The 11,233-nt window shown below is 52.7% G+C and overlaps 1 protein-coding gene across 1 annotated transcript; it reads left to right on the forward strand.

The window, feature by feature from the left end:
* Positions 1 to 3,552: 3,552 nt before the first annotated feature.
* On the forward strand, positions 3,553 to 5,945 carry LOC119309438 (trimethyltridecatetraene synthase-like). The gene is made up of 2 exons (XM_037585439.1): positions 3,553 to 4,563; positions 5,086 to 5,945. The coding sequence occupies exons 1-2, from the start codon at positions 3,640 to 3,642 to the stop codon at positions 5,707 to 5,709; spliced, it is 1,548 nt and encodes a 515-aa protein (XP_037441336.1). The 5' UTR covers positions 3,553 to 3,639; the 3' UTR covers positions 5,710 to 5,945.
* Positions 5,946 to 11,233: the final 5,288 nt, after the last annotated feature.

Below are 11,233 nucleotides of genomic sequence, written 5' to 3' on the forward strand. Positions count from 1 at the left end.
TCAATTACAGGGGGTGCAAACCCTTGTCCTAGAGGAGGGGGGTGGCTTATATAGAGTGCGCCAGGACCCCAACCATCCCCCATTACAAGGGGCTTAATATACATAAAGTAAGGGGCGTTACTGGTAACGCCAGCCTTAAGTACTCTTAATGCTTACAAAAGCTAAGGGGTGAACGTCCGACCGTTGTGTGCCCTTCTGACTCCTGGTCTTCGATAAGTCGAGTGACTCTCCAAATGGTCGAGTGATGTGGCCGTCGAGTGGATTGCACTCGACGCACTCGACCGGTGTTCTCCTGTTGTCTCTTGGTCTTTTTATCTTCCAGGGTAGTGACCTTGGGTAGGATATATAGGTCAGGCCTATGACCCTACCCCAGGTCTGTATCCTCATCAGTGTCGGCGCTGAGGTGGGGAAGAGGAGACGGCCGGAGCTAGGGTTTGTTGAGTGTGTCAGGTTTCGAGGAGGCAAGCGTCGCCGCGAGTTGACAGGTGGACTCCATGGTTCATGTCTTCCGCATTAAAAAGGACAGCGGTCGCTCGGCCGGCCGGTTGCCAGGCGGTGGGAGGTAGGTGGGCGGCTACCACGCGGGCCCAAGGAGGACGCGGAGCTGTCCGTTCGACGTTCGTTTGGACGTGAACCGGGCACAATTTTGCGCCGGAAATGGGCTGGGCCAAACGCCAAACGAACAAAAATTGCGGATAGTGTTGCCCGTTGTGTCATGTCGTCTATTCGTTTGAGCCAAAACGGACACACCCAGGCTGGATGGGGTCACGCGTTGAAGTTGGCGTAAGATTCCTGCTACATATTTGAATTTTCACGAATTTTGTCTCGTTTTATAATAATACTGCATAATGTTTCGAACCATCAACACTGACGACCACCAACTCAGGTCCCTCCAACCAATATGAACTCCTATAACGATCCCCCAAGAGGAGTGAGGTACATTCATCGATCACTATACGACCCCCTAGGATTAGAGGTTTCCCACTGGTGTTGCTCCGAGCAAAGAAGCGAGTAGACTGTCTCAATGCCGACTTCAAAAAGGAAGGGGGGTCGTCGTCGTCTGCATAGGCCACAACCAGAAGCATAGCTCAATATTGTGCCACTGCCCACTTGTGTGATCCAATACCGGTTAGATCGCCGCCACTTTCCCTGTCCTGACGGAGATAGCCCCACAGACGTGGCATACGTTGCGGTACCTGTAGACCTGGGCACCGGGGTCCAAAACCAGCGCAAGCCAAGCAAATAAGAATCCCCAACGAGCTCCGAGCCAACTCCGCCACTCCACCGCTCGTAGCCCCACCATAGGAACAATTGTAATGTCACATAACCTCCTCCATGCCAAAGTTGTTGATCTAGCAATCGCGGTCGATCACCAACTCCACCGAAAATCCATCGTCGCACCCACTCCAGCCCACCTTGGGCCCAAATGTGGCCCACTCAAGCACAAGCTGACGCCAGCACTGCCGAGCGCCTAACCCTTCTTGACCTGGCTGGCAACACCGCACGCTCGGACCCGAGGACTAGAGGCGCGACCACACTCCCAATCCACGCGACGCGCGAGCCACCAAATGGATGAATGACTTGCCGCCGCCATCCTCAGGAGCACCACGTGCTTCCCATCAGCTTTTTGGACTATAGTGAAGGCAGAGAGGTGTGGCGAGGGGCGTGTGAAAAAGGTTGACAATTGCCATCCATGTCGCCCCTGTGGGAGCGACATGGGGGAGGCCATGAGGGGGTTTGTCTACATTGTCCAGTGTTCGCTACCATCCCATTGCCTCTCTCCTCTCGTGCTTGTCACGGTGCCTTTTCACCCTCTTTCAAGCGTTCTATCGAGAGGGGATTTGTGGCGCGCTGGGGAGGCGGCACCCGCACCATTTTCTTTTGACTTTTGATTTTCAATCTTTCGTATCTTTTGGACCGAATGTCCAAATTAAATTTGGTTTTCATATTCATGTTTCTTATGACGAGAGCTTTGAAATAGGACTCATTTTGAACATGTAGATGACTTTCAAAAACTTTGCGAAGTTTCAGCCATCGAAACTTGATACGACGAACGACAAAAACCATAAGTTTCAGAAATTAAAAGCTAAAAATTGATGCGCCCACGTGGGAAATTCAACAACTTTGCGGATCGCAAGGCAATTGTGCAGCTGGGCAGGTGTGTGCCCCATCACCTGCGTGGGCGTGCAAATTTCGGCGTTCTATCAAAGAGGTAAATCGCCCCGTTCGTGGACGACTGACCATGCGTGAGGTCTGCCACGAAAGATTGACGCCGGAAATGAAGTGTTTCTTTCTCGAAATGGACAGCTCCACGGTCAGTCGTCCACCATGGTCCGTTTCCACGTCCACCGTGCGGAGTTTCTCACGGCTGCCCGAGCAATTCCCCTCGCGGCCTGCGTGTGGACGCCATCGGAGAAGTCCGTCGGTCCACACGTACGGTCGGTCTCTTATGCTAACCACTTCCTCCGTCAGTGCGATTTCGCGTCAGGAACGAATAGGATATGCCCACCTGCCTCGGAGTTGCTTGCTAATCAGGGTCAAGTCAAGCCACGAAGATTTGGTCTCTGCTAGCTCGGGTAGTCGGGTTCCGTGAGGTTTGCTGGTAATTGCGGTGTACTGCTTCAGATTTGACAGACGCATCTCCCCGGTTTTGCAGCTAGCTTAATCAGATCTTTTGATCACCATCCGGTGAAATGTATGCGATTGTGCATTGAGAAACAGAAGGCTGGATGCAAGAAGTGGCCGGCATATGGTATGATGGATTGTAAGCCTTGAACCGGGAAACGTGTGTGCAGTGGGGTCTGGACCATGATGGCCTGATGTAGTATCGTCTGCACCATGAGGCCCTCTCCGTGTGGCCATCAGCGTCAGATATCTTGTGTCCGCGCCATTAAACTTGTCGGATTTGCCCCGTTTTTATGCCTGATGTGATGTGTTTGCTCGAGAGATGCATACGCATGTACAGTACCACGTACAACAACCAAAATACCACCAAATTTCTGCCAGGGCGTCCATACCTCATTTTTTTTACCATGAATGTCCATACAGGGTGAAATGGAAATAGTTGAATACTTTTTCGCTACAATCAAGCGAAAACGGGCTGGATTCTTAGAATAAACTGAATACAGAAAGGGCTTTTTTATAATGAGGATTACCCTGGCCTCTGCATCTAAATGATGCATGCGGCCATTTTATTAGAAAATACAGAAAGGGCATGGATCTGCTTAAAGATAGCCTTTCTCAGACAAAAACATAGCCAACATTGAAAGTATATACGTGCATGTTTAGTTGCTAAATTCACTACTCATGATCCGATGATCCTGCGCTGTATGCCTGTATGTATACACCGCCTATAGTGAACTCTGTTGTTGAGCAGCAGTAAACTCTCAGCACGTTTTCCCCAAGAAATGGACGTCAGCATCAGTGTCCTCGTCAAGGTTTCCAAGTCTTTTCCCGCCTCCCTACTTTCCCACCACGCCACGCGCACCTTCCATTCCACCTCGCCATCTATAAGTAGGCCGCACGCAGTCTGAGGCAGCACCACAACGAGCTCAACAGCCAGCTCAAGCTTGAAGACTTCACTTAGCCACAGCCACCTGCATCGATCTGATCACCCGGCCGGCGGCTCGCCTCGATCCAATGGAGCTTCCTCAGCTGGCGTCCTTCCTCGGCGTGGTGCTCGCCACGGTGCTCTTCTTCAAGGCTGTCCTGCGCCGCCGCCGCCAGTACAACCTCCCGCCGGGCCCCAAGCCTTGGCCGATCATCGGCAACCTCAACCTCATCGGCACGCTCCCGCACCGCTCCATCCACGCGCTCTCCAAGCAGTACGGCCCGCTCATGCAACTCCAGTTCGGCTCCTTCCCGGTCGTCGTCGGCTCCTCCGTGGAGATGGCCAAGTTCTTCCTCAAGACCCACGACGTGGTGTTCACCGACCGCCCCAAGACCGCCGCCGGCAGGTACACCACCTACAACTACAGCGACATCACCTGGTCCCCGTACGGCGCCTACTGGCGCCAGGCCCGCAAGATGTGCCTCACCGAGCTCTTCAGCGCCAAGCGCCTCGAGTCGTACGAGTACATCCGCAGGGAGGAGGTGCTCGCCCTCCTCGGCGACCTGTATCGGGGCGGCGCCGGTGCCGGCGGCGTGGTGGTGCTCAAGGACTACCTGTCCACGGTGAGCCTGAACGTGATCACGCGCATGGTGATGGGCAAGAAGTACCTGGAGAAGGAGGTGAGGGACGAGGCAGGGGCGGTGATCACGACGCCCGAGGAGTTCAAGTGGATGATCGACGAGCTGTTCCTGCTCAACGGCGTGCTCAACATCGGCGACTCCATCCCGTGGCTGGACTGGATGGACCTGCAGGGGTACATCAAGAGGATGAAGAAGCTGAGCAAGATGTTCGACCGGTTCCTGGAGCACGTGGTGGACGAGCACAGCGAGAGGCGTGGGCGCGAGGGGGAGAGCTTCGTGGTGAAGGACATGGTGGACGTGCTGCTGCAGTTCGCCAGCGATCCCGGTCTTGAGGTCAAGCTCAACAGAGAGGGCGTCAAGGCTTTCACTCAGGTGAGTGCTACTGCTATTGCTTTACTTCCCTGCACTGAATCTGAATTAATTATGGTTACCCCCTGCTCCTACACAAATGTAGTTGGTTGCCTGCACTGAAAACAAAAACAAGTATCATCGTTCTAAGCAGAAAAGACAGCAAGCATATTATGTCCTGTTGCTATCGTCTGTGCTATCGGTCTAAGCGAGTCAGACTTTAATAAGTCCATTATCTGAATTCTGGGGAGAATAATGGGGTTGTTGATAGGCACGTCCCACCATGTGTAGACAAGTTCCACCAAAAACAGTAGAGAAATGAACTTTACATACCAGTGGGCAACACCCTCAAATTCAATCGTGACATTGACATCCATGTAGATAATGCACACAGTTGATAAAAATAGATGATGCACACAGTTAATTACTTGGTCACAAGACTAACAACTGATTCTATAAACTGTGTGCAGTATCACTCATTTACACATCACCACGAATTTCGAGTTCTTACACTAATCAGCGCCATTTTGAAACATGCACTTGTAGGACCTCATTGCCGGCGGTACGGAGAGTTCCGCGGTGACAGTGGAATGGGCCCTCTCAGAGCTCCTGAAGAAGCCAGAGGTGCTTGCCAAAGCCACCGAGGAGTTGGACCGCGTGGTGGGGCGAGGCCGATGGGTCACCGAAAAGGACATGCCGAGCCTTCCTTATGTGGATGCCATTGTCAAAGAGACAATGCGCTTGCACCCGGTAGCGCCGATGCTTGTACCCCGCCTTTCACGCGAGGACACGTCCATCAACGGCTACGACATCCCCGCCGGCACACGGGTGCTAGTCATGGTGTGGTCTATTGGCCGCGACCCAGAGTTGTGGAAAGCGCCGGAGGAGTTCATGCCAGAACGCTTCCTCGGTAGCAGGCTCGACGTCAAGGGGCAGGATTATGAGTTGCTTCCATTCGGGTCGGGACGTAGGATGTGCCCCGGGTATAGTCTTGGGCTGAAGGTGATCCAGGTAAGTCTCGCGAACCTCCTGCACGGGTTCACGTGGAGGCTCCCTGATGGCGTGGAGCTGAGCATGGAGGAGATCTTCGGGCTGTCAACGCCACGCAAGTACCCGCTGGAGGCCGTCGTGGAGCCCAAGCTCCCGGCTCACCTCTACGCCGAGGCTTGAATATGTGATACATGTGTGCCCTCATGTGTTGAGTAATTATTACTGCTTGTGTTGTTATATTTTTCTGTATTTTTTCTAGTATTATATATTGATACATGTGTGCCCTCATGTGCTGAGTAATTATTACTACTTGTGTTGTTATATTATGCATATTAGATTTATAAAGAAAAGTGTAAAAGATGGTCGACAATTACTAATTTAGCAAGTGAAATAATGGAAAATTTCCTCTTTGAAGACGTCTCTATCAAAGCCTCGTCTCCCTTAAAGTTTTGTTAATGCTTCCAGGTTGTGAATATACATTTCTCAGCCCGGACTCATATGCACTCGATGAACAGTAAATTCGAAGAAAATACAAACAAATCTGACATTTTTTTGCATGGAAGATGCTTATGTGTGTGAGGTTTGTTAGAATATAATTGTGTTTAAGATAGAGGTAGGAGTTAGAGATAGAATAGGTTTAACATGTACGACTTGCCCTCTACTCCAAGTCTCTCTTCCTCACAATGTATTCTATATATACCCCATATGAGGGTCGGATCAATACAACAGAAACAATATCAATATTGCCATCCTATATTTTCCACATGGTATTAGAGCGGTTAGTCTCACGACGCCGATCCTAGGACCTTCCACCACTTCTGCAGCAAGCCGCCCCCGGAGAGATTAATCTCCTCTCCCCGGGGGCACGGCACCTGATCGATCATGAGATCACATCGGTTCCATAGATCAGATCGGTTTCATAAAGTAGGACAATTCCAATTCGAAATTCTCTTAGATTGATTTTTTTTCTTTAGCCACAAATAAATTCCTCTCTCCGACCCTCAAATCCGGTGAGATCAATCCGGCACGACGCTCGTGCAACAGCGGAGCACACGCGACAGGTCGTGCGGTCCAGAAGAGCAGCCACCGGTTTCTGTCCAGGCGGCCCGACGGCGCATCTGCGCAAGCCCATCTTCATCGACCTCTGGCTCCGGCCGGCATGCCGGGGATATGTACAGGCGACAGGCAGCCCAGGCATACGATCTGTTTTTGATCTGTTTCGACACACACCCATCGCGTCGACAAGTCGGACAGGGAGCAGATCGGTTCCCTTGGAGCCGGCACTTGCACTTCATCGGCAAGCACCTCCATCGACCCATGCAGCCATGCATGCACTTGTATGGCATGCACAAAAACTCCACGTACGTGCTATATCAGGACGCGGGCTTGGTTTGGATTCGGCTAGCTTGAAGCCTTCAACGATGCAACTCCGAGGGCCCGGTTGCACGTGTCTACATCATCCCGACGCACGGCGACTCCGTGGGCGCTCGATCACGGGAGGGCATGCAGCCGGGCCTCATCAGCATCAGCTGTCTTCATCGACTTCGGACACACGCGCAGATCCCAGATGGATTCCAGCCGGTGCACATGATGGCCATCGCCGAAGCCGCGGCCTCGCCAAGGGACTCCACGCTGCAGCGCCAACCAGCTAGTTGTCCGCGTACGTCCACGAGCCGCTGCATCGAGCGGTCTGCACCAACCCTGCGCCGCATCATCAAGATGTACAAGTACGTCGGGCTACAAGCCAATATACTTCGTCGAACACGTCTACAAGAAGCGATCTCAACATGCACCATCCACACGCCAGGCGGGTGTGGAACGCGATGCAATCTTGATCAACTTCTCCGGCGCGACACGGCGTTGACACTTGGTCGCCGCGAGGGACGCCTTCAAACGACACATTATCGTCAACACGCTGCTGTGACGCCATCGCCGACACTTCATCGTCAAGGTCTTCATCAACGTCGTCTTCACCAACATCTTCATCAACACACCGCCGCCACCTTGTCCACAAAATGGACACCTAGCGTCCTCTGACAGAATTTTCTGCAAGACGCGACCACGACGACGGCAACGACCGCGTCACGACGATGGCATCGACCGCGTCATCCACGACGGCACGACTGCATCGACACGGCGTCACTACAGTGACGACCCTACACGGTCACACGGTTCTGGCAAAACCGATGTGTGCTCGATGGGCTTCCTTCGGTCTTGGCAAAACCGGTGGACTCGTCGCCGACGGCACCCTCTGACATCCGCAAGGTGCATCATCCACGTCTGCAGCTCCGTCATAGCGCATTTTTTTGCGCCTTCGGCTTTGTGTGGCTTCAACATCCACGGCGACTACACATCGACCATGACTACCTCGACCACGTCTATATCACAATCATCGGCTACCTCGACATCGACATTAATGGCTACGTCTACAACAACTCATCGGCGACAACTCCAGTCAACAGCGTCCGCGTCGTCACTAGCGTCCGCGCCACTCCTGCTGTGACTGCGGGAGGGAAGAGAGGAGAGACAAGGAAGGCACCAGAAGGGGACACAGTCACCGCCCTAGGTGTCGACCCACCAGAGACGCAGTTGATGATGGCGCAGTGAAGAAGACGACGAAAGCGCAAGACTACAAATTCAGTCGCAATCGTCCGCTTCACTCCCGCTACGACTGAGGGGGGATATTAGAATATAATTATGTTTAAGATAGAGGTAGGAGTTAGAGATAGAATAGGTTTAACATGTACGACTTGCCCTCTACTCCAAGTCTCTCTTCCTCACAATGTATTTTATATATACCCCATATGAGGGTCGGATCAATACAGCAGAAACAATATCACTATTGCCATCCTATATTTTCCACAAGGTTTACTCCAAATTCAGCTCGTTTGAACATTTTAGTAGCTCTCAGCAAAAGACACATATTGGGTCAGAACATTACATGAACAATAAACTGTTTCACAGACCTCAAAATTGTCTTTTTAGCCTAGAGCTACTCAGATGTCCAAATGAGCTCAAATTTGAAGCGGGCCCCACGCACAGAAGCCTCTTCCATGCAAAAAATGGACTTTTTTTTTGAAATTTTCTAGTTTTTTTTGGAATTTACCGACACTGGTGCTCATATTTTTCTGGATTTATTTCAGGCCATCTAGTGATGTGATTTTAGTTAGAGGAGACATTCCCATCGACTTCGAAGACGTCTGTGGTGACTTCATGAATCTCACGATAGTGTGCCAGCTCATTCTCTCGGTGGTGCTCATAGGGGTAGGGTGCGCGTGCATGCGTACATATGGGTGAGTGTGTGTATATACATATGTATGAGAGTCTACGTCTGTACCATGTCAGGATAAAAATTACGATGAAAGATATTCGAGTCGATACTAAGAGCATCTCCAGCCGTTCGGCCCCCTAGGACGCCGAAAAATTGTGGCCTGGGGGCGAGCCGACGCTAGTTCGGCTCCTGGGGACGGCCTAGCTCCCAGCCACGCCCCCAGGCGCCGCCCCCCAGCCACGGCAAATTCAAACATAGTCACATTCCCGCGCACAAAATAGACGCCACAATCCGGCGATCAAGCGGCCAGCGGGTCTCGACGATCGGATGAAAAGTTCGGTGTACAAAAAACAAAAAGGACGGAAGCGCGCATCAGGCGGCGAGGTCGGCCTCCGGCGTCAGTGGAGTCGGCGTGCGCGGGATTGACGGGGTCTCTGTGCTTGGCAGCGTCGACGTGGCTTCTGTGCTGCGCGCAGTCTCGGCGGCATCACCGCTCAGGCTTGGCGGCGGCGGCGGCGTGTGCGTGGGCGTGGGCGGCGTCGTCGTGGGCGTGGGCGGCGTCCTCGAGGGAAGCTGGTTCAGGATGAGGCCAACATGCGCCAAGTACCACGCCTTGACCGTCTCGTCGGTGCTCTGGAGCATGTCCGCCTCGCCCAACAGGAAAGCCAGGTCGGTGTTCCTCTTCTTCGCGGCGACGTTGGTCCGGAGTAGGTCGAGCTTGACGGCGTTGGTCGACATCAACGCCGACCACCACGCCTCGAGAAGGGCAGCGCACAACGGCGGAGAGGGGGCATCGGGGAGGACGCGTACGCGGGCGGCGAGTAGTTGTATGGAGGGTACTGCACGACGGTGAAGGCCGGCGAGGGCGTGCGTTGTGCCGGGTGTCCATGAGGGAAAGTGACGTTTGGGTTGAACCCACCGTGCGCGTCCCCATCGGCGTAGCCCGGCGAAGACGATCCCCATGGCGGTGGCGACGGAGAGCCCCAGGGCGCGTACTGCGCGTGGTTGCCGGGTGGATTCATCATCCCCGTGCGAGTCGCCTCGGCCTCGGCCTGGTCCGCCGAAGCGGCAGCGGCAGCCGCAGCCGCGCGTGCCGCGTTGTCACGGGCCTTCTTGGTGAGGGCCCTGTTCTGCCGGTCGGCGATGACGGCCTCCCGTCGCTGCACTTCTACCCTCCAATCGGCGTTTGTCATGCCCGGTGGCTTGGACGGCGGCGCCCTCGGCTTCCTCTGCTTCGGCTGGGCGACGGAGGCGGTCGCGGTTGCCGCGGCGCGGGGGACGACGTACTTCTTCGGTGGCATGGCGGCCGGCTGGGAGGCGAGCGGGAGGGAGATTGGCGGGAGGAAAGGAAAAAATGGGAGGAAAGTGGGGAAAAGCGGGAAGAAACGGCGGGAAGAGGCACTCGACTCACCGACAGGGCGGACCCACGCGCCCTTTTCACTTGTGTCGGCGCCCCAGGCGCCCCCCAGGGCGTCGGGTTCTGCATGGGTCCGCCGGCACCAGTTTCGGCCCGAGCCGGCGAAAAACGGGTTTCTGAGGGGGCGACTGGGCCGTTTTTTCGGCGCCGGCGCGGCAAAAACGCCTGGAGAGGGCCTGTTGGGGGCGCGGCTGGAGATGCTCTAATTAGGGCACGCATGGTGGTTCTACAAGACAATTGACTGGAATAAATCTCCCAGAAAAAATCAATTAAGAAAATCTTATGTTAGAGATGGTTTGGTCACACAAACATCATGCATATGTAACGCATGTCGTTTTTGGTACCAAAATGCATCTCATAACAACAAAGTATAAGAGAACATATATGTATATTGTTCGAACCCTAGCCTTATCCTATCCCCGTGACACCAATGAGCTTCATGCCACCACTGCCAATCCCTAGTGGATGTCGTCCGTGCGACCACCAATTTCTCTGCGCGTGTTTCATTTGTTGGAAATATGCCCTATAAGCTATAATAAAATAGTTATTATTATATTTCCTTAATCATGAAAAGGGTTTATTATTCATGTTATAATTGTATTGATCGAAAATTTAATTACACTAGTAAATGTGCACGTGCAACGCACGTTAATATTTAGGCAATATATTAATTACACACAAATATTAGGTATGCTATTATTTGTGTGTTAATTTAGTGATTAGTGCAATATTTGGTATGATATTAATTGCATATTAAACACGTTAAACGTTCGCTATTGGAGCAGTCTAGGTTGTTGGATTGACTTAATTTGATGGCCGGAGATCAGTTGGATCTGCCCTTTTGGGTCTTTTTATATTGGTATAGATACATAAACAAATACCAAGTCTCTAGTAAGCCTCTATTACACTAGCTCGTTGATCAAAAGATGGTTAGGTTTCCTGACCATAGATATAAGTTGTCATTTGATAACGGGATCACATCATTAGGAGAATGATGTGATGGACAAGACCGATTC

This window comes from Triticum dicoccoides, chromosome 5B (genome assembly GCF_002162155.2).
Source record: "Triticum dicoccoides isolate Atlit2015 ecotype Zavitan chromosome 5B, WEW_v2.0, whole genome shotgun sequence".
NCBI classification, from domain to species: domain Eukaryota; kingdom Viridiplantae; phylum Streptophyta; class Magnoliopsida; order Poales; family Poaceae; genus Triticum; species Triticum dicoccoides.

Coding starts and splice junctions, on each gene's coding strand:
- LOC119309438 (XM_037585439.1), top strand. CDS start 3,640: ATGGAGCTTCCTCAGCTGGCGTCCTTCCTCGGCGTGGTGCTCGCCACG. Junction 4,564..5,085: donor GCGTCAAGGCTTTCACTCAG/GTGAGTGCTACT, acceptor ATGCACTTGTAG/GACCTCATTGCCGGCGGTAC.